At 38.2% G+C, this 24,616-nt stretch overlaps 1 protein-coding gene across 2 annotated transcripts; it reads left to right on the top strand.

Annotated features, from left to right (window-relative positions):
* The first annotated feature begins 17,857 nt into the window (after nt 1-17,857).
* Nucleotides 17,858-24,064, top strand: LOC141587120 (cellulose synthase-like protein D3). Of its 2 annotated transcripts, XM_074408550.1 has the most exons (4): nt 17,858-18,388; nt 18,853-19,702; nt 20,541-21,348; nt 21,952-24,064. In XM_074408550.1, the coding sequence occupies exons 2-4, from the start codon at nt 18,861-18,863 to the stop codon at nt 23,713-23,715; spliced, it is 3,414 nt and encodes a 1,137-aa protein (XP_074264651.1). In that variant the 5' UTR covers nt 17,858-18,388; nt 18,853-18,860; the 3' UTR covers nt 23,716-24,064. The 2 variants fall into 2 exon arrangements, with proteins under 2 accessions (XP_074264651.1, XP_074264650.1); XM_074408549.1 differs by lacking the exon at nt 17,858-18,388 and having other exon boundaries at nt 18,706-19,702.
* The last annotated feature ends 552 nt before the right edge of the window (nt 24,065-24,616 follow it).

The following is a 24,616-nucleotide window of genomic DNA, read 5'->3' as shown; positions in this document are numbered from 1 at the left end:
GGCCACACTAAGTTACAACCGATTGTAAAATTAAATAAATACGTAATTAAAAGCATTCAAAATATTCAAAAACGATAAATAAAATGCATCAACTAAATTAAATTTATTCGTGACATAATTCCGTAATTATGTTAAATTTATCCAAACCACCATGAATGATTAAAATTATGTGACAAAACCGCTTTAGTCAAGTTAATTTTAATCCGTGATAATCCGTTATTTTAAATCGTTTTAAAATAACTAAATGGTACGTGAGTGAACCGTTTCACTATCAAGCGAATGCATAAATCCGTATTATGCAAAAATTGGCCGAAAAAAAACAAAACAATTTTTTTTTCTTTTCTATTCACGGCTGAACCGTGACAGCCATGATTTTTTTTTTTTTATTATAGCTGCTCAAAACGTGAGCAAAAACAAAAAAAATAAATTAAGCTGCTCAAACCGTGAGCAACAACATACAATCACCAAATCGATTTGACAAAACCAATTGCAAATGGATATAATCCGTATTAAAACAAAGTTACAATTGACATGATCTTAACACATTGTTATAATTATCGATTAAAATAACAATATGCAAAGAACAAATCGAAAACAAAACAGAAAATCGTCACAAGGCACGATCTTCGAAGCACAAAATCAGCCGTGTAAAATTTCAAACCAGCCGTGACAAAAAAATTTTGTGCCGAATGAAATTTTATGCAAACAAACGATAGATCTTTAACATATTGCAATGAATATCGATTACAAAAACAATATGCAAAGATCAAAAAGAAAACAAGACAAAATAACAACCATAACCGTGTAAATGGACACGGTTCCCAAGACAGAAAAACGAAAAAAAAATTCTGTCGAGACCAAATGGCTGCTGCCTTCACGGTTTTCCAAGCCAAAAAAAAATTATCGATTCAATTCCGTTTAATGAAAAACACATAGAAAATTTACGTGGCCTCGCTCTGACACCACTTGAAGGGTAATATCCGTATAAAACCCTTAAATTATAGGATTATAACGCAAATTTAATACGTGATTTATAGTCATAAACGAAAAGCAATGAAAAATGATAAAGCACAAGAATTAACCTTCGGTCCTAGTGCAATTCGGCAATGAGAGATCAAAGTAGATCTCCTCCTAATTGTTGCACCCAAGATCGTCTGAGAAATGCCCTTGTGCTAGAATGTATCCTCTAATTGCCTTGCAATATTGAGAGGATTGTTATGTTAGTTTTCTTTTAGATGTGAGATCTAAAGTTTTGAGAGAAATGTTTCTCAAAACCCTAATTATTTTTCACAAATGAGTGATTAGGGCAAAAGAAGAGAAAGCTCTCCTTTTGTGCTTGGTTCGACCGTGAGCTTCAAAATGGGGAGAGTGGGCTTTCCACTTTCTCTTATTTTTAACTCGTGGTACGACCCGAAATTCGCTAAATGTATATGACACGGTTTCATTATAAATCGTCATCGGTTATCGGTTATTAAAGCATCAACTAATGACACGGATTAGTTGAATTATTAATACATGTCCGACAAAGACAATATTATATAATTAATTCAATATACATTAATTAAATATAATCGTTTATATTTAATTTACGAATTAACTGTTTAATTCGCCTTAGCCCATTTTATTTAATCCGTATTAAATAAAATATTTCAACATCGCATTTTAACTAATTATTAGTCAAATAACTCGGACTAACTGGTTAGTCAAATTTGGCATCAACATGACTGTATTTTCATACCGTCACATCTCTCAAACGTATCCTATAGGTGTGACTTTTAGGGACCAGTTGATCACCGCCATCTGTATGACAATAACGTCAAACTTATCTAGCAAGCCAACCGTTATTGATAAACGTGGACCAACTGATTATAATACAAAAGTATACCCTTTGATCCTTTTAGAGATTTACAAGTCCTTGCACTAACTGTAAAGGACACCAGCCCCAACAATACCATGGGTTGAGCGATGATGATCTTCTTGTGAACTTCTATGAAGGGTTATGCCAAGATGATCAAAGAATGGTCAATTCCGCTACCGGAGGGGGGTTGGAGAATTTTTCAATAGTGGATGCCAAGGAAATCATTGAGAGACTTGCCTCTACTACGAGGAATTATGGAAGAACTCAAAAGGGAACAAGAAATACTTCTTCAATGGGAACCTCTTCCTCATCTACTCAAAACCTTGAACAAAGTGTGAATGATTTGACTCACTTAGTGAAGAATATGATAGTGAACAATCCAAACAAGGATGGGGGAAAAGGGAATCAAGTGGATTGCAATTATTATCAAGGTCCTCACTTGGAGGAAAATTGCCCCATCATGATTGAAGAAGGAATTGGAGTGGAGAATGTAAGTGCAATGGGGTATGGGAATTACAATGCTAGGAATCCTCAAGGGGGAGGATACTACAATTATGACCCTAGTGGCAACAATTACAATGTTGGGAGTAGAGACAATCCTAAACTTGGTTGGGGTGGTGACACCTCAAAGAGCTTTGTGAATGGTCAATTCAACCACTTGAGGGACGAAAATTCCCGACAAGGTCAAGGTTCAAATTCTCAAGGAAATAGGAATGGGAATTTCAATCAAGAAGGAAATAAGAATGGGAATTTCAACAACCAAGGTAGAAACCAAAACCAAGGTCAATCATCCCAATTTGGCAATCAAGGTAACAACAACAATTCTCAAAAGGAACCAAGTGTTCAAGACTTGCTTAAGAACATTTTGCAAGAGCAAGTCAAAACGAACAAGCGGTTTGACAAGATTGATGCCGACAAGAGTGTTAGTGATGCCAAGGTTGCCAACCTTGAAGTCCAACTTAGCCAAATTGCCCAAGAACTTGCCAAGAAAAATCAAAGGAACTCAACTTCTATCCCCTCCACTACATTTCCTCCTAGAGAGAATGCTAGTGCTATGACATTGAGGAAGGGGAGAACTTTAGAATCCCCTCCGAAGAATAAGAGAAGGGGCAAGTCACAAGAAAGGGTTATTGAGGTTAAAGAGCAAATTGAAGAAGAGCTTGTGGTTGAACAAGAGAAAGGATCATCTTCAAAAGCTAATGAGGAAAAAGAAAGGAGTCCTTTGAGCATTGACAAAGGAAAGGAAGGAAACACCAACACAAAGGATCAACTCAAAAAGATTTAAAAAGAGTATGAACCGGAGGTACCATTTTCAAGTGCCCTCACAAGTCCTAAGAAGTTTGATAAAGACTCCGATCTTTATGAGACTTTTAGGAAATGTGAGGTCAACATCTCTCTTTTTACTATCATTAACACCGTTCCTAGGTATGCAAAGTTCCTCAAAGAGCTTTGCACCCCTAAACGGAAGCCAAGGAAAGGAGTTGAAAGAGTCATGGTTAGTAGGCATGTCTCGGCAATTTTCAAACAAAGCCTTCCCAAAAAGTGCGATGATTCGGGCATGCTAACTATACCGTGCTCAATTGGAGGCAAAGCTTTTGCTAGAGCTATGCTAGATTCGGGGTCCTCTATTAATGTCATGCCGTATACCATTTATGAGACCTTAGAATTGCCTCCCTTGTCTAGGACCAATGTTGTGATACAATTGGCGGACCGTTCCACAATTCACCCCAAGGGCCTTGTAGAGGATGTGTTGGTAGAAGTTGATAAATTCATGTTTCCGGCCGATTTTTATGTTTTGGATATGGAACCGGACTCTAAGGCTACACCCCTCTTTCTAGGGAGGCCTTTCATGAGAACCTCCAAAACCAAACTTGACATGTATGATGGAACTTTGACCATGGAATTTGAAGGGAAAGTTTTGAAATACAATGTGTATGAGACGATGAAAAAGACCGATGATTTGAGTTGTTGCTACTTTCTTGATAAAATTGAACATTTGGCAAATCGAGTTTACCAAATTAGTCATAGGGACCCACTTAAGGTGGCCCTCACTAACAATGTCGAGAAGGAAGGGTTGCGGTTTTTGTTCTCATGATGTGCAGGAAAATATAGAAGCATTGGAAAAGGAAGAACCACTAAAAGAATCAAAGGAAGAAAAAGAAGTGAAAGAAATTGAGGAAGAAATATCGAGCACAGGCGCAGCCTGCGCAAGCCCAATGCGCAGCCTGCGCAATTTCCAGCTCACCCAAGTCATGTTTTTCTTCCTATTCTTTTGACCAACCATCCAAATTCCTTCCCCTAGAGGCCTCCCTTGAAAGACCACTTCCATCCATCATTAAACCACCCACCCCCAATCTAAAACCACTCCCCGACCACTTGAAGTACGTCTTTCTTGGGGCAAAGAACACTTTACCCCTCATAATTTCAAACCAACTTAAGGGTGATCAAGAAAGGAGATTGGTGGATGTTTTGCACAAGTACAAGGAAGCTTTTGGGTGGAGCATTGCGGATCTAAAAGGGATAAGCCCAAGCGTTTGCATGCACAAGATCCGTTTGGAAGGGGAAGCAAAGCCGGTTCGGCAACCACAAAGAAGATTAAACCCACCAATGATGGAGGTGGTAAAGGAAGAGATCATCAAACTACTCCAAATGGGAATCATCTACCCCATTAGCGACTCTCAATGGGTAAGTCCCACTCAATGTGTACCTAAAAAGGGTGGTGTGACGGTAATTGAAGGCAAAGAAGGATCTTTAATTCCCACTCGGATTCAAACCGGGTGGAGAGTTTGCATCGATTATCGCCGCCTCAATGCCGTGACTTTCAAAGATCATTTTCCTCTACCCTTTCTAGACCAAATGCTAGAGAGGTTAGGGGGGAAGGAATTCTATTGTTTCTTGGACGGATATTCCGGATACTTTCAAATTCCCATACGTCCGGAGGATCAATCCAAGACAACATTCACATGCCCTTTCGGAACATATGCATACCGAAGGATGCCTTTCGGTTTATGTAATACTCCGGGTACATTTCAACGTTGCATGGTGAGTCTTTTCTCGGATCTTGTAGAAAGAGTCTTAGAGGTCTTCATGGACGACTTCACCGTCCATGGAGATAGTTTTGAAGCTTGTTTGGACCACCTAACTATGGTCCTATCACGATGCATGGAATCACACCTTGTGTTGAATTCCGAAAAATGTCACTTTATGGTTAAAAGCGGCATCGTGTTAGGTCACATAGTCTCAAAGAGAGGGATTTAGGTGGATATGGCTAAGGTTGAAGTGATAAAAACCTTGCCATATCCTACTAATACTCGGGAGATAAGGTCGTTCCTAGGACACGCGGGCTTCTACCGTCGATTTATTAAAGACTTTTCCAAGATTGCTTACCCCTTGTGCAAGCTTTTGCACAAGGATGTGGAGTTTTTTTTTTATGATGCTTGTAGGTTGGCATTCGATAATTTGAAGGAAAAGCTTGTAACGGCCCCGATAATTCAAGCGCCAAAATGGGACCTCCCGTTTGAAATCATGACCGATGCTAGTGATTATGACCTTGGCGCGGTTTTAGGCCAAAGGGACGGGAAGATTGCTCATGTGATACAATATGCTTCTTCACTCTTGAATGATGCTCAATGGAACTACACCGTCACGGAAAAGGAATTTTTGGCGGTGGTGTATGCCATTGAAAAGTTCCGGGCTTATCTCTTGGGTGCCAAGGTCATCATCTATACCGATCACAAGTCTATAAGGCAACTTGTAGACAAGAAGGACACCAAATCAAGGCTAATGAGATGGGTGATTTTGTTGAGCGAGTTTGACATCGAGATCAAGGACAAGCAAGGGAGTGCTAATGTGGTAGCTGACCATTTGAGTAGGCTTCACATCAATGAGGATCTCGTGAAGACCATGGGCGTAGTTGACGGTAGCTTACCACATGAATCTCTATATTCCATGAAGGCCGTTGAGCCTTGGTATGCCAACCTTGTCAATTACATGGTAACCAAGAAGTTTCCCACCTCACTCTCATCGAGTCAAAGAAATAAGATCAAGTCCGATTCTAGATTCTATATATGGGATGACCCATATCTATGGAAAATGTGTCAAGATCAAGTCATCCGACGTTGTGTACCGGATGTAGAAATCCCATCCATCCTCAAACATTGCCATGAGTACGCTTGTGGGGGTCACTTTGGGCCTCATAGAACGGCACGTAAGATCCTTGAGTGCGGGTTCTATTGGCCCAAATTGTTCAAAGATGCTCATGTTTTTGTCAATACTTGTGACAAATGCCAACGGGTTGGCAACATCTCACGACAAAACGAAATGCCCCAACAACCAATGCTTTACTTGGAGGTTTTTGATGTGTGGGGGATAGATTTCATGGGTCCATTTCCCAAGTCGGATGGGTATCTCTATATCCTATTGGCGGTGGATTATGTTTCAAAATGGGTCGAGGCTATACCAACTAGGAATGATGACGCAAGGACGGTCTCAAGTTTTGTTCACAACAATATCTTCTCAAGGTTTGGCTATCCTAGGGCGTTGATAAGTGACCGGGGGACTCATTTTTGCAATAGAATTTTGGAGGGATTGTTAAAGAGGTACGGGGTCGTACACAAAGTCTCCACCGCCTACCACCCACAAACCAATGGGCAAGCGGAAGTGTCCAATCGGGAGATCAAGAGCATCTTACAAAAAACAGTGAACCCCGATAGGAAAGATTGGAGTCAAAGGTTAAATGATGCTCTTTGGGCGTACCGCACCGCTTACAAGACACCAATTGGTATGTCCCCGTACCGACTCATTTATGGGAAGGCATGTCATCTTCCTTTAGAAGTGGAGCATAGAGCCTATTGGGCCATCAAATCCTTCAACCAAAGCATAGATGATGCGGGCCTCAATCGGAAGCTTCAACTTCAAGAAATTGAAGAAATCCGTCTTGACTCATATGATAATGCCGCCATATACAAAGAGAAAGCTAGAATATGGCATGATCGAATGATAAGTAGGCGGGTTTTCAAGGAGGGCGCCAAGGTTCTTGTTTTTAAAAACCGGTTAAAGTTGTTCTCCGGGAAGCTAAGATCAAGATGGGTTGGACCATTCATTGTGAGCAAAGTCCATCCTCATGGAGCGGTCGAAGTCGAGAACCCGAGCACTGGAAAGACAATTAAGGTGAATGGGCAACGACTTAAAGAGTATCATGAAGGCATGGAAGCACAAATCGTTGAACAAGTCACTTTGGAAGACCCCATTTACCAAGCATGATCATGAGAAGCACTTTGTCGAGCCATCGACGTTAAATAACGACAATTTTGTAAATATTCTATCCCAATTTAATTGCTTTCTTAGCGTAGTTTATTTCCGCAATTTAATTCCGCAATTTATTTCCGCAATTTAATTACTCGCATGTTAATTTCGTTAAATTAATTTCATTTGCATTGACATGTGAAAAGGCACTTGAGGTTTGTTTAATGATATAATGATTTGCAAGAACCCTCTTGGAAGGCGTGCCCAAGAGGAGATGAGAGCCGGGTTTAATGGACAAAGTCATTGGAAGAGACCAAGGGAAAGGGAACAAGAAGAAATGGGTCAAAATTTGGCTAAGTAAGAAAATTGGAATTAAACGAAGAAGAGTCAAACTGCGAAGGTATGCGCAGCCTGCGCATAGGGCTTGCGCAGGTGCGCACGATTGCGCAGGCAAGAATAAAATTTGCGCAGCCTGCGCAGGGCTGTAATCTCGGCTCTTTATTCTTCTCAAGCCCGAATTATTCCTCATTCCTCATACATCCTTCATCGACAACTCCCCCAAAACCCTCCTCTCAATCACTCCAAATCCAACCAAATCCCCACTTATCATCAATAAACCCCAACTTCTTCACCAAATTCTTCAACAAATTCATCTTTGCAATCAAAAACACCTTCAAACATTCCATTTTCTGACAAAAATCCCCCAATTTCCCAAACCCTAGAATTTTTCCGGGTTGATTTGAAGCTTGTTCAAGTGAATTTCTGGGTTATAAAGGGATTTTTATGCAACATTCTTCTTTATTCAAGCAAGATTGAGGATTTCCGGGAAGGTATAACAACTTTCTTCACTATCTTTGTCTTAAATTTATTCAATTCAATTTCCATTGAGTAGTTGAGTTGTTTCTTGCTTGTAATTGATTACTTGGGGATTGTTGGCAATCATTTTCTGTTAGGGAAGGCAAACATTCAACAAAATTACCTTAACTACACAAGATTGTGCTAGTGCACACAAGGTGTTTGTTGAATTGCCCCTTAGAAAATTTTTCAGATTTTTGGTTGTTTTAAGTGGTTGTTTTTGAAATTTTTAAAAGAGAACAAGATGGTTTTTGGTCTTGGCAAGGGAAAGTTTAAGAAGATGGGTGAATCCTCAACCCAACCTCCACCCAATGCACCACCCAAACCTTTTAAAGGGGATGAAGGGTTACCAAACAACACCAAGACTTACTTTAAGTTCCTTGAGAGTAAGCTTTTACCAATTTCAAAATTCCTTCACCCGGGGACCTTGAGGGACATGGGGATCTGTGACCAAACCCTTGCCTTCCTCACCAAGGTGGGCTTAGAGAGGTACATGAACCTCCAACCTCATACGTACTCCGCCTATACCTTGGAGTTCCTTTCTACCATAGTAATCACGGGGGAAAGAGGGAATGAAAGGGTGAGTTTTAGGTTGAACAAAACTTGGCACACTCTAACCTTTGAGAGGGTGAGGGAGATTTTGAGGATCACCAAACCACCTTCCCCCATAAACCTACCGGGTATGGCCTTGAACGATACTTGGTGTGCACTCACGGGGAAAACACACATGACCAATAATGACAAGATCTCCTCAATCACAAACCCCCCATCCGGATTCTTACACGTATGATTTCATGCTTCTTCTTTACGATGGGGGAACCTACCAAACTCAATGAGGGGGTCCGTGAGTGCATTTGGGCAATGTTGCCCGAGGGGGGATGCCGGATTGGGCAAGGCTTTTTGTGGTTGGTGCATCAAAGCACCGAGAAAAGAAAGGGAGCATTAATTGTGGAGGATTGGTCACTCTTTTTGTGGCTAGTTTGGTTGGGGCTATTCCGGATGAGCAACCTCGAGTGTGGGGGAATCACCTTTACAATGAAGCGGGGTTGGCGGAAACCCATATGATTCTTCCTTTGGACACGGTTCCATGGAGTTGTCATTGGTTGGGGGAAGGGGGTGTCCAATATATGAAGCTACCTTTGAATGGCCCCCTTCCAAGTGGACCAAGAGCTCAGGATTTCTTTTGCCCCGCCGAGGGCAACCTCCCCAACCCACCCCCACAAAGAATGAGGAAGAGAAGAGCGGTTGAGTCTTCCCAAGGCCCACAACAAGAGGAAGAGAGAGAGAGGTTGAAATCATTGAGGGGGGGGGGTTCCATGAGATCCCACACATTCCTTCGTCCTACCAACCGCCTCAAGACACTCCTATGTTTGAGGCCGGGGGTTCCTCAAGTCCACCTTTAGCACCATGGCAACACCAAATGTTCAAGTACTTTGAGGAGACCCGGGGGACGTTGGAAGCAATTAGTGGGAGGGTTGAGAGCTCCCATTCTTGGCAACAACAACAACAAGCGCCAAGATTGGAGAGTTTTGATCAATTTCGGAGATCTTTTGAAGAGCATAAAAGGTTGGGAGATGAGGCCGAATTGGCCCATAGAAGAATGATTGAGGGGATTGCAAAGAGGCAAGAGGAGTCTCTTGCGTGGCAACAACAAAGCGCCAAGGCTTGGGCGGAGAATCAAGCAATGTGGCAAGAGCAAAACAAGTGGCGTGAACAAGTGAGCCACCAATTTGGGGTGCAAAACGAAAGGCACCACCAATACCTTGAGGATTCTTACTATGACGCTCAAGCCCATGAAGACTCCTTTGGCCTCATTCAAGGCCTTTTCGGAATGACTCTCCACCACAATGAACCAACCTATCAACCCACCATCAATGAAAATCAAGTTAATAAGGCCTACATGAGGGCCAAGCAAGAGAAAGAAAGAAGAGAAAGAAGAAGAAACAACCAAGGGGCATATGAGCGAGGCGAAGGCTCGGGCCCCTCCAATTAAAAGTTTTGAAGAAGTTGGCACTCCTCCACATTGAGGACAATGTGGGATTTAAGTGTGGGGGAGTGAGAAATTGTAACATATGTAAATTGTCTTTCAAATCAATGTAAATGTGAAAAAAAAAAAAAATTGAAAATTCCGGCTAGGTGAAAACCCACAAGGGTGGGCACCTAGGCAAGATTGGAAAAGGTGGCCGAGGACGGAATGAAAACCGAAAGGGCATTCCGGGCAAAATTAAGAATCGAGTTGCGAGCCACCGATGAGAGGAAAGGAAAAAGCTAAGGTGAAAACCCGAAAGGGCACCTTAGGCAAAATGAGGGATTTTCAAACAAAAAAATCGAAAAATTGAAAAATGCAACACCAAAAAGATGGAGGGATAAGAAGGGAACAATAAGGAGGGTCTTGGAAGGAGGTTAGATTTAGGATTTAATTTCTTTTTGAGTCAAAGAAAATTGTTTCAAATTGGTGGTTTTTCATGTTGGCTACTAGGTTGTTGATCTTTATTGGTGTTTGGCCAACTTAGTAGCATAACTTGCATTGCTTGGAGTGATAAGGGGGTGATATAAGGGGAAGATGAATGAGTTGGAGGATTTGTTAGGTCACTTTGCTATTGCCTTGGGATAAGGCAAGAGTGACCACTTCTACTTTGGTGATATAAGAAGGGTGGAGTTGCGTGACGAGTCGGCGTTGGTGGTGTGTCGTATCCTTGTTTTGAGGGAGACATAAGGCGGGGGAGTGAGTGAAGAGTGGTGTCAAATTTGAGTCAAGTTCTTTTTCTTTTTAATTGGTGGTTGTGTTTTGAGGGAGATATAAGAAGGAAGAGGAAAGGGAAGAGTGATCATTCTCTCCTACACTCCCTTGTAGACTTCATGGTTGCTTGTTTCGGGTTTTGCTCGGGACTAGCAAAAGTCTAAGTGTGGGGGACTTTGATAGTAATGTATTGTGTCGGTCTAAGAGGGTGATTTTATCACCCTCGTGTCTTTTAATATAGGTCTTTTAGTACACTTTTCCTAGCATTTGGCAATTGGTTATATGGTGGTAACTTGTGCACTTTACCTCGGTTGGACACTCAATCTTAATGCACGGAACCTGAGAGGCAAATGAAGCACTTTTCAAAGGCCAAGACAAGGCACGAGAGGATCACTTGTAACCCGAAAACCAGTTGGGAGAAGTAGGAATGAAGATTAGAAGAAATGAAGGCATTTGAAGAGGTCTAGCTCTTGGAATATAGAAGTCCCAAAAGGCGAGTCTGTGCGCAGCCTGCGCAAACAGGGTGCGCAGGTGCGCACTATTGCGCAGGCAAGAACAGTGGTTGCGCAGCCTGCGCAGCTCTGCTATACGGGTTTTCTAATCTCCTTTTTGGACTTCTTAAGTGGAAATCTTTCTAGGTTTTCGTAAAGCCCTATATATACCCGAGAGTTTGAAGACCTAAAACCTTCACCTACCATCCTATCATCTCATCTAATCTCATTTTGAGGGTTTTAATCTTGTAATAATTTAGAGAACTATTTTCCATTCAAGTTGTAATCTTTCTTTGTTTTTGGGTTTTATAAAGACTATGGAAGGCTAAATCCTTCCCTACTTGGTGTAATCCATTGCAAGCTTTCATCTTTATCATTGTATTGACTCTTTTCTACTCTTTCATTTATTTCAATTTCTAAGTTTGAATGTCATGATGAATGTTTTGTTGTGAGAAGTAATTACCCTTGCCTCTTTAATGTTCATCTATTGCTTGTTTATTGCAAAGTTCCTTGCTTTTGTGATAACTTGTTGAAGCATCTCATGATTATTGATATCTTGGATTAAAGTATCAACCTTTGTGAGTAGAAATTGATTGTATCATTGGGTTTGTTGGTTTAAATATATCTTTGTGATTATCCCATTTACTTTCCTCTTGGTTTTGTTCTTCATGCTCTTGGCTACAATTCCTACATGGTTTAATGTTAGAATTTGTAGTTTAAGTAGGATTATCATTGTTGGCTTAGATAGTGGTAATCAATTGCTTGAGGATTGTTGTTGGGTAAATGAAATTGGAAAGAAAGAGTCTTGCTTTGAGAAAAGTTGGAACTTGTAGGATTATACCAAGTATTCACCTCTTATAATTGTTACTTGCATACCAAGTGTTTGTTACCCTGTCTCATAGGAAAACTCACATCTCCTTGATTTTGTTACTTGTTTTCTCCATGCCAATTCTCCATATATGTCTCTCTATTGTTGTTCATTGTTGATAACCATTGTTTGTTTATAGTCTTGTGTTTTGCCCATCTTAATTGATCTAAATTTAAGTCTTTAGTCTTAAATCCCTTCTCTTGGGTTCGACCCTTACTTCCCTTTGCTACTATTCTTAATTTCATAGTGTAAAGTTGAGTTTGGTTTATAAATTGTTAATTTGATAGGTTAATTCTAGTATATTACGACACCTAGTCTTTTGCCCTATCAGGAGCATATTGATTCCTTAATAAGTGAAATTAGAGGGACATGGTGGTGTAGTATGCATGAAGGTGGTCAATAAGGCTGGCCACCGACGAGGGTGGTTGGTGTGTGACCGTAGCCAGTCTGATCTTGGTTATGGGAAATGTAGGAGAGGTTATTGTTAGATGTAGCAAGACCTCTCCGTTCCTGGCCGATACATGAATATATCATTGCCATCTATAATATTGAAGGTTTTGAGAGAATTACTCCTCCCTTCAAAACAGCAAATCCCCAATAGGTCTTGTGAGTGAAAATACTCCTAGCGAGAAAAGAGAGCTACTAAGAACTCGTAAGAAAATATCCATCCCTCCTGGGTGAAAACATTATAATTTTACTATCAAATTATAATGGAATGATTGAACTTCTACTCCCGTGGTTTTTACTTTATCTAGGTTTTACATAACCAGACTTTCTCATGTTCTTAATTTATTTCCATTGCATTATTTTTCTATCTCCGCTGTAAATACACAAAGAGGTAGACACTAATATTTTTCAACAGTTGTATCATAGCACGCAATGGTTAGTGGGCTCGTTATATTCTCGTGTATTACCATATAGGCTACCGGTGTACATATTAGGTATAAATTTCTCTCGGACACGTTTACTTTTTCATTTGCGTTCTCCTATCATCAAGTAAGGGCGGTGATGATGATCCTCAAAAACTGTCGAGTTGTTTGCCCGGTAATCTAAGATCAAATCCATGGTTTGCCAAATTGGTCTTCCCTTCCAAAATTACAAATTAAATTGTTGAAGATGCAGCTATTATTCTTAGCATCATTCAAGGATGTTGGTAGGGAAAAATATATTGTACGACTATTGAGTGTGCACAATTACTGGAATTCATAATTATTCTTCATTCACGCATTTTAGTCGGCATTTTGATTGTTAATATCAAGAGTATGATCATGTGGTTTTTAAGACGCTATAAATATTGCGGTACATCTACATGTATAAAGTAATAAGGAGTGAAATTTATACCTAATATATACACCGATATGAGAAATTGGTGAGAAATTGAAAAATCCGGTGAGATTTTGGCCGGAAAAATAAAAGGGGCTTGATTTCACTTTATAGCAAAGTTAAGGGGGTTGTTTACTCCAAATCAAACTTAAGGGGCTTAATCTCACGTTGAAGTAAACTTAAGGGGATTGTTTACCACTTTCGCGCATGAATATGCCATGTTCAAGATCACCGTATAAAATATCTAATGTTGGAAGCCTATAATGGAAGATCATCTTTTTTGAAGATCGTAACAAACGGCTAACAGGTTTTCTTGTCATATATCTTTCTTGCTTATGCTATACCATTTTAAAGATTTGTATAAGCCCATCATCAGTATTGATAAGAAGAAATTTTGAAAGTTGTTGAATCACAAAGTTGTTGCCATGATCCAAAAGTACATGGACCGAAATATATTTGAGATGAATGCCCATAAATTATGGACGATAAAAAATTTGAACATTATTCAAAAAAGCTAAGACTTTCGAAATAAAGGGCTTCTAACAAGACGTTAGTGAAGTTAGAATACGAGATTACGAGGATGATCAAGATATGATCGAGCACTTGAACAATTTTAAGAATCTTGTTAATCGATTAAACAAGATGGACATGGAGATTGATGATTAACCATGACACTAATCAAATCCACTAGTGATAAATCAATACCGGTTTTAGCTATTGGCTAATTTTTTGTCTATGCATTATGTAATTACTCTCATAATGAGTAACGAAATTATTTTCATAGTAAAATGATCTTATACAAGAATAAAAAAAAAGTTTGAATCAGAAACTACAAAATATTCTTGAATTCAGAAAACTACATTCAATGATTTCGTAAAAATATGCAAGTTCCTTTATCTTGAAATTAATACTAAAACTAGGTTGAAAGCCCGTGCGATGCACGGGTTAATTAACTTAATTATAATGAAAAAAATATTATAAGGCTTTAATTTTTACATATAATTATTTGTTTACATATGATTACAATATTTCTTTCAATGAAAATAGAAGATAAATACATACACACCTACAGTTTATTATTTATGCGAGAAAAAAAAATAATAAATAAATTTCGCTATTGTAGAGATAATAACAGAAACTCTAATAAGAGACCTCCAAGACATTACTTGAGAGACTCAAAAATTTTTAGGTTACTGACACGTAAGTTCAAAGATGACTCATATTTATAATCATAGGCATATATGATCACCCCAATTCGACTATTTATACTTTATATATTAACTATATCTATATTATTTTTAAATGTAGGACAAATAACATACCAAAAAATACATCATCTTTTTCCTACTTAGTACTATACTATGTTCGTACGTTTTTTTTTCTATTTTTTTATTATAATTAAAATATGTGCAAATAATAAGAATCATATACTCTAATGGTAGCATTTTTTTATCGCGAATCTAATTACATAATTTTCATAATTTTTGTTTTTACAATATTTTTTTGTCAAATGAAATGTATAAGTGTTTATATAAAAATTATAAGCATCACTTAAATATAATATAGGAAATGTGTATTATAATAATTAAAACATTCTCCACATTATTTTTTATACCATATTGTAAGAGCTCTCTAAGACAATACTTGAGAGACTCAAAATATTTTGGGTTGATACCTAGGTTTCAAGGATGCATTATATTTATAATCATAGGATCACCCACTTTATGGTAATCTTTCTATGTGAACAATTCTATTATTTATACGTTCAATTCAGGATATATAACATACTAAGAAGTATATCATCTGTAATATGTGCAAATAATACGAACCTATACTTTAATGATAATATTTTTTACCCTGAATTTAATCATATTTTTTTCATATTTTTTTATAACTATATTATAGGATCACCTACCTAGCTTATGCAATTATTGATCTTTGGGAATATAGAATAAGTATTTTCACTAATCTAATTGTTTAAATTACATTTTTTCCTAACACGAATTTTAATATGAAATTGAGGAATCAATAAAATGTATAAATAAATGTAAAATGCTTTTTTTTCTGCTGCGATTTCGATAAATGGTTAAAAATAACGTTATGTTTTAGTCTTATTCAAATATTATGAGGCATAATAATTACCTATATTTGAAAGTTACAAAGATTTAGTTCTACTATTTATCAAAGTAAAAAACTAATTATTGATTTGTTTGTGTATTCACGATCTTTTTATATAACACCTGATTTTATTATATTTTATAAATTTTCTATTTTAGTGAAGAGATTATCATTATTTATGAAAAATTAATAACCAATTTACGTATATTTAGCAACATTTATTTTAAGTTGTGATTTTGACATAAACGAAGTCATTTATACTATCGATTGTCTTAAAATAATCATGTTATATATCACTAATATGTAATCGCCTTTATAATTATTTACGTGATTAATTTTTGTATGTGATTGTTGTAACTGAGGCATGCCGTTAGTACAAATTCTTATAAGAGTTATCTAAGACAATACTTGAGAGACTTAAAATATATAAAAACTCTCAAACACAATAGTTGAAAGACTCAAAATATTTTGGGTTAATAAGTAAGTTTCAAGGATGAATCTTATTTATAATCACGACATCACCCACCTTATGATAATTTTCTGATGTGGGTCAATTCAACTATTTGTACGTAGTATATTCATAACACCTCCATTATTTTTCAATGTGGAACAAATAATATATACTTAGAAATAAACCATATTTTTCGAACCTACTTTAACATCCAACACGATTTAATAATAAGCAAATATTATACTATCTATTAATATTCGTACGTTTTTTTCTATTTACGATGCTTTTTTGTGAAATGGTATAAGTTTTTATATAAAATTATAAACTTCACTTAAATATAATATAGAAAATATATATCATATTTTGTAGATAATGATACAAACTTTTAAGAGCTCTCTAAGACAGTACTTAAGAGACTCAAAAGATTTTGAGTTGATACCTAGGCTCCAAGGATGCATCCTATTTATAATTATGGGATCACCCCACTTTATACTAATCTTTCGATGTGGGACAATTTTATTATTTATACGTAGGGCTTGCTTGGGATGTGCGTAATTATTAAGGGAGTAATAGAGCTAAAATGAACTAAAAAATGGAGGGAAGGGATGGGAGTTGAAGTTAGAAATAGATAGAAATGGGGAAATATAGTGCAATAGTCGCTCTATTAGGGGAGTAATGGTTACACACCTCCCCCTCCAAATAATTATTACATCCATATAGAGGTAATAATTTCTCCCTCACCTCCCCTTTCCACCCTCCACAACCACCACAAAGCACTAATCTCCTCCCATTTCTTCATATTTTAGCTCTCATTACTCCCTTAATAATTACTCCCATCCCAAGCAAGCCCGTAGTATATTTACCTCACCAACATTATTTTTCAATGTGGGACATATAACATACTATGAAATACACAATTTTTAACATGTGCAAATTATATGAAATTTATACTCTAATAATAGCATTTTTTTTTACCACGAATCTAATTATATTATTTTCATAATTTTTTAAATAATGTTTTTTTGTCAAATGAAATCGAAAAGTTTTCATGTAAAAAATAGAAACATGACTTGAATATAAATTAGGAAATATATACTATATACTATATTATAATAATTAAAAGATTTTCCACTTTATTCTTTACATCAAAAATTATTATTTATGAAACTTTCCTAAATTGATTTTTGATAATGTGGACAGCTTAGAATCGCTCGAAAAAAGCCTCTTTTATAAATATAACTAGATAACTAGATATGCAGACATAAATGTAATATGCAACTATGCAAGAATATATACTTTTAATTTCATATGATTATACGTTATTAAGCCAGATGTTTCCACCTTGATAAAAATGGTGGTTCATAATATGCGTGATTTGTACATAATTACACACGGAAATGAAATTGTGTCGGAACCCTTGGAGGTTACTAAGTTTCGATACCACCGCCCTTTCACATGGCATTATATTGGTCTACTAAAATACTACTAAAACCCGTAAAAAATTGTATCGAAACTCAAAGGCCAAAGCTTTACATATGTGTATGTCCCTAAAGTTATATGGGTCTACTAAAATACTAATAAAACCCGTAAAAAAGTGTATCGAAACTCAAAGGCCAAAGCTTTACATATGTGTATGTCCCTAAAGTTTAACTTAAACAAAAAACATGGAGTAGGAAGGAACTACAGTTTGAAGGGTAGTTGAAGACCCAAGTTGTAAATTCTAATCCGCGTTAGACTGTTAAACCGAGGGAGTTGTTCGATATTTGACCCAAAAAACCATTAAAAACAAATTTCATGTTTCCGACATTTCATTCTTACCTTTTTTTTTTTTTTTTTTTTTTTTTTTTTTTTTTAGTTGTCAACCCTTTTTCCCACCTAAGCTTTTAACTCGTTTTCATTTGTCATTCCTGCTTTCTCCTTCATTTCTTTGTGCTTTCCATCTCCATAAATACCCATTTCTCTTCCATTAATTTGCATCAATAAATAAAAAACAAACAAACTAAGACATCAATCAACATCATTCCTCTTAGATTCATAGTATAAAGCTGGCATCTTTCAAACTTTATAATAATCACAATTTTTTTGAGATATTTAGGATCTGCTACGCAAGTGGGATTCTACTCTTTCTCACGATTTAATTATTATAATTATAATTATATAATTATTATTACATCATTACATGGCTGTGATTTAGACTAACTAGACTTGGTCTTGTCCTTAATTCTTTCTTTCTTTCATTTAATTTATTTATTTATTGGGTAATTATTTGAAGTGTTCAAAGTAGTGAATAATACTTGATCGTCTTACGGTGTAAAACCGTCATATTCTAGAATTTCTGATACTTGATTAGCAGCTATAATTATATTGTTAAGACATTTATGTAAAGGGTATTATTTTGGTCAAAGAAGTAGAAGAGTAGTGGAGATCAACTAAGGAAGAGGTAATGCAAATTCTACTCTTTTGTTAATTTTGAGCTTTGCACGTTTGTGCCATAACTTATGGCATCTTTTGTGATTATTAGTTATGGGTAACATGTCTTATATGTGTTTATCTATTATTTGGGGTTGATGATTAATCAAAAGGGTGTCCATAAATCTTACTTTTTTCATATTTTGTATAACATATTCTTGCCTTTTTGCTTTCATAATCATCCCCTTTTAATTTCAAAGTTTGGATTTTTTTGTTAAGATAGTATAGAGGTAGATTAGAATTGTATGTTATAGAAGAAAATGATGGATTTTTGGAGGGATTAGTGTATTTTGTTGAGGTTATATGTATGAGAATGGAGTCAACCTTGTTGTAGTGCTGAGTTTTTGATCTTTAGGAAAGGATTTTTAGTATAGTTTTGCATAATGTTTAATTCAAGTAGATCCAGTTTGTCTGATGCATCTGATATTCCTCCAGGGAGACCAATGCGTCCACCGCAGGTTACGTTTGCAAGGCGGACTCCGTCTGGCCGCTATGTAAACTATTCTAGAGATAATCTGTCGAGAGACGATCTCGATAGTGAGATTGGCAGTGTGGAATTTATGAACTATACAGTTCATATTCCTCCTACCCCCGATAACCAGCCCATGGACCCTACGATTTCTCAGAGGGTTGAGGAGCAATATGTGTCGAATTCCCTCTTTACTGGGGGTTTCAATAGTGCTACCCGGGCTCATTTGATGGATAAAGTCACGGAGTCTGAGGTGAACCATCCTCAAATGGCGGGGGCAAAAGGGTCATCTTGCCAAGTTCCTGGGTGTGATGGTAAGGTGATGAGTGATGGAAGGGGTGATGATATTCTCCCTTGTGAATGTGACTTTAAGATTTGTCGGGATTGTTACATTGATGCCGTCAAAGGGGGAGATGCAATGTGCCCCGGGTGTAAAGAGTCTTATAAGGAGACGGACTTGGATGAGAAGGCCGTTGACAATAATAATAATAATAATAATGCTGGAAGGCATTTACCGTTGCCATCATCAAAGCAAGAAAGGAGAATGTCTTTGATGAAGTCTACCAAATCGGGGTATTTGAGGAACCAGGGTGCCGGGGGAGAGTTTGACCATAATAGGTGGTTGTTTGAGACTAAGGGAACTTATGGTTATGGAAATGCTATTTGGCCAAAGGATGGAGGATTTGGAAACGGTGATGATGGTGGTGGTGGTGGTGGTGGTGATGAGGGTCGTGGACCATCTGAGTTGCTCAGCAAGCCTTGGAGGCCACTTACTCGCAAATTGAGGATTCCGGCTGCTGTTATCAGCCCTTACAGGTAAGCTTAGTTTCTTTTCTTAAATTGCGATTTTGGTTGATTTTTATTCTGAAGTTATGCTTTGACTGTAAAATTTTGAATTTAACTTTGTTTCTATTGTAATATCGTAATTAAGAAACCGTATGCTCAAGTAACCAGCTCATTCTAACGAAAAACTTATCTAGTGTTGTGGAGTACTCTTTGTTACCATGTGATTTTGGTGTCAACAGGTGAAGTCATTGGGAGATGTTACTCAGGCCGTAAATCGAATCCCAATCGCTATCATAAAATTTCCTTGTCGCTCCCTTTACTTTTTAATTGCATTTATTTCCTAATCATTTAGACACGTGGTGTGTGTACAGAGTTTTCCGCTAGCACCTCATGAAATAGAATTAGATAGATGTTTATAACTGTTAGCCTTGACAATATATGTTTATGGCATTTGGACGAAACTTGAGTTCCAGTCTATGTACTGGGATAAGTAATTGAACATGTAGAAGCCATACTAACAACCTTATTTTTGGAGTTGAACTTCACTCTAGCTTTGGTTGTATTTTCATTGATAATCAACCTATAATTGGTACTCATGAGTCATGACTTAATCTGATTTCTAAATGAAATATTTCAACCAACCAAATACAGTGCTTTCTGATCCCCCTTCCATGGGAGCATTTAAGACACTTGGGATAGCGGTGCTTTCCCGAGGAAGACGATAAATTGAATGAATATTGTGACCAACAAAACCGGGATCTTAAACCCTTGAGATTTCTTTTCCCAAATTATTAAAAACTATTATTATTATTGTGAAGTCCATCAATCTATGACATTAACATTTCTGTAATTTTGGAAACCATCGCAGGCTTCTTGTGGTTATCAGACTGGTTGTCCTGGCATTTTTTCTTGCATGGAGGATAAAGCATAATAACCCTGATGCTCCATGGTTGTGGGGTATGTCTGTGGTCTGTGAGCTTTGGTTCTCATTCTCTTGGATCCTGGATCAGCTCCCTAAACTTAACCCTGTTAATCGCGTCACTGACCTTACTGTTCTCAAAGAAAAGTTTGAGTTGCCTGGTCCCAACAATCCCACAGGAAAATCTGACCTTCCTGGAGTTGACTTTTTTGTCTCTACGGCCGATCCCGAAAAAGAACCCCCTCTTGTGACTGCAAATACTATCCTATCTATTCTAGCAGCTGATTACCCTGTCGAGAAGCTCGCTTGTTATGTCTCTGACGACGGAGGAGCCCTGCTAACCTTTGAAGCCATGGCTGAAGCTGCTAGTTTTGCAAATATGTGGGTCCCATTTTGTCGGAAACATAACATTGAGCCAAGGAATCCTGAGTCCTACTTCAGTTTGAAAAGGGATCCTTACAAGGGCAAAGTCAAACAAGACTTTGTCAAAGATCGTCGTAGGATTAAGCGGGAGTATGATGAGTTCAAGGTTCGGACTAATGGTCTTCCTGATGCGATCCGACGACGCTCTGATGCTTATAACGCTCGGGAAGAGATTAAGGCTTTGAAGATGCAGAGAGAGCAGGCTGGAGATGAGTTATTGGAGCCTATTAAGGTTCAAAAAGCTACTTGGATGGCTGATGGGACCCACTGGCCAGGTACTTGGTTGAACCCAGGACCTGATCATACCAAGGGTGATCATGCTGGAATTATTCAGGTAATAACTTTGTGCTCTTCCTTTCTATATTTCATAAAATAAATGGTTTACAAGTTCTGCATTTGGTTTAGAAAGTAGTTGTCCTATGCTTCTCATTCGTCTTTAGTGTGTACTACTGTACTGTGTCCTCATTTCTCTGTATAAAGAAGAATACATTACATTAACATGAGACCATTCTATGTTTTTTGCTCAAGTATTGGCTAAATCTTCCTAACGTAGGATGAGCTGATGATTTAAGATGTAAGGGCGAGCTTTCCAAGTTAAAACCGACAGAAAAACCCGTAAAACTCACCCCCTACCCTCATATGACGATTCTACTCCTCTAATTACTCCGTATATCTTACTGGCTCGTACAAGTAATAGGGCTACTGATGGTACTGACTTTCAAGACCTTACATCTATCATTAATTTTTTCTTAAGTTGCTCTTATTTTATTAATATAAGATATAAATATGTGAATATGTTGTTGATGGTACAAATTCATTACCAGTGGGGTGATATAAACTAATTTTATACAACTTTTTTCGCTTTAGAGTGTTAGACTCATCAAATAACTTTTGCCTGGAATGGATAACTAATGTAGACATGCTTTGCTATCTTCAGGTTATGTTGAAACCTCCAAGCGATGAACCTCTTCAAGGAACACCAGCTGACGATAGCCCTCTTGACTTCAGTGAAGTCGATATTCGCCTACCTTTGCTGGTTTATGTTTCTCGTGAGAAGCGCCCTGGTTACGACCACAACAAGAAAGCCGGTGCTATGAATGCACTGGTTCGAGCATCAGCAATCATGTCCAATGGGCCTTTCATCCTCAATGTCGATTGTGACCATTACATCTACAACTCGAAAGCCATCAGAGAAGGGATGTGCTTTATGATGGACCGAGGTGGGGACCGCATTTGTTATGTCCAGTTCCCTCAAAGATTCGAAGGCATTGACCCCTCCGATCGGTATGCTAATCACAACACTGTCTTCTTTGACATCAATATGCGTGCTCTTGACGGTATACAGGGGCCCGTCTATGTGGGGACTGGTTGTCTTTTCCGTAGGGTTGCCCTTTATGGGTTTGACCCACCACGGTCCAGAGATCATCCCGGTTTCTGTGACTGCTGTTTTGGTAAACGCAAGAAGAAGCGCGCTACTTCTGCTTCATCAGAAGAGAACCATGCACTTAGAATGGGAGACTCTGATGATGAAGGCATAGACCTCTCTACTCTCCCCAAAAAGTTTGGTAACTCCAACTTCCTTGTCGATTCGATTCCTGTGGCCGAGTTCCAAGGCCGGCCACTCGCCGATCACCCGTCCATCAGGAATGGCAGACCTCCAGGCGCTCTAACCATCCCTAGGGACCTACTAGACGCATCAACTGTGGCTGAGGCTATAAGTGTCATTTCATGCTGGTATGAGGATAAAACTGAGTGGGGTGGTCGAATTGGTTGGATTTACGGTTCGGTTACTGAAGATGTGGTTACGGGGTACCGCATGCACAACAGAGGCTGGCGATCAATCTACTGTGTGACCAAGAGAGACGCCTTTAGGGGGACGGCACCAATAAATCTCACTGATAGGCTCCACCAAGTCCTTCGGTGGGCCACGGGATCTGTTGAGATCTTCTTCTCCAAAAACAATGCCTTTCTTGCTAGCCACAAGCTTAAGCTTCTTCAGAGAATCGCCTATCTGAATGTCGGCATCTATCCGTTCACCTCGATTTTCCTCATTGCTTATTGCTTCCTCCCTGCACTCTCCCTCTTTTCAGGGCAGTTCATTGTGGCAACCCTAAACATAACCTTCTTGCTTTACCTCCTAATCATATCTGTGGCTCTAGTCTTACTTGCACTTCTTGAGATCAAATGGTCAGGCATTGCCCTAGAAGAATGGTGGAGGAATGAACAATTTTGGCTCATTGGAGGCACAAGTGCCCATCTTGCTGCCGTACTTCAGGGTTTACTAAAGGTCGTCGCCGGTATCGAAATCTCCTTCACTTTGACCTCAAAATCAGCCGGTGATGAAAACGAGGACGAGTTTGCTGACCTTTACGTAATCAAGTGGACTTCTTTGATGATTCCGCCTCTTGTGATCATCATGGTTAACTTGATTGCTATCGCAGTTGGGTTTAGCAGGACTATATACAGCACTATCCCACAATGGAGCAAACTTCTTGGAGGGGTGTTCTTTAGCTTTTGGGTGTTGGCTCATTTATATCCCTTTGCTAAAGGGCTTATGGGTAGAAGAGGAAGGACGCCCACAATTGTCTTCGTATGGGCCGGTCTTATTGCCATCACCATCTCCCTCCTTTGGGTTGCCATCAAGCCCCCGTCCGGTGGTCAGAATTCTTCTGACCTTGGTGGGTCTTTCTCTTTTCCCTGATACTTTACACAATAACATTCACTTTGTTTATGCTATACTCAAGTTTGTGAACCTCATCAACTCTTTTCCCTTGTTAATTTTATATTTCCAAACATTGGAACAATTTTTTGGAACATTTTCCCCCTTCAGTTCTCGGCCGGATTTAGATTTTCATAGATCATGTAAGATGGAGGATGGGGGTTGTCTAGTTGTAACTCATGTGCATTCTTTGTACCATGTCTTTTTTGTAATTTATTCTTAGTATAAAACGCTGAAATCATTTGAGGTGTGACCCAAGAAAGTATACATGTAATCAGCAGATTCAGCACATTGCTAAAAATTTATTGCAGCAATCAATTTTGTAAATTAATTTGTTTTCAGCTCTTTCTTGCAAGTCCAATGTTTACAATCACTGTTGTAGATAAATCATGAGGCATAGAGTTATGGCCTGATGGACCTCGGTCTTAGGCTTTGTTCTTTTTGGCTGAAACGAGCTGAACTGAATTGAATGGAGTTGAGATGAGTTGAACTGAACTAAAAGGAGTTAGGATGAACTTAATGCGAAGTAAGGTCCTCTTCTTTCTGGCTTTAATTTTAGCTCATTTCAGTTCAGCTTAGCTCTATTTAGTTCAGTTCAGCTCCTATCAACCAAAAAGAACATGGCCTAAGAGTTAATTTTGTGAAGAAATGAGTTGAACAGAACCTTGAATTGGAATTGAATTCCGTAATTGAGACATTTCAAGTGTTTGGGAACTCCTAGAATTTGGAATTGGAATTGCTCAATTCCTTATCAATTCCAAGCTAGTTAAAATTTGGGGTTCTCAAATAGCTACCATATACTAGTCATTTCAATTCCATGACTTCTTACATTTTATTTTGTGACGCAAATTTCGTCACAATATTTTTATTTATGATATTTTTT

This window comes from Silene latifolia, chromosome 6, assembly GCF_048544455.1.
Source record: "Silene latifolia isolate original U9 population chromosome 6, ASM4854445v1, whole genome shotgun sequence".
Classification (NCBI taxonomy): domain Eukaryota; kingdom Viridiplantae; phylum Streptophyta; class Magnoliopsida; order Caryophyllales; family Caryophyllaceae; genus Silene; species Silene latifolia.
The sequence above is the reverse complement of the archived record's forward strand: the minus strand, read 5'-3'. Positions and strand labels throughout refer to the sequence as shown.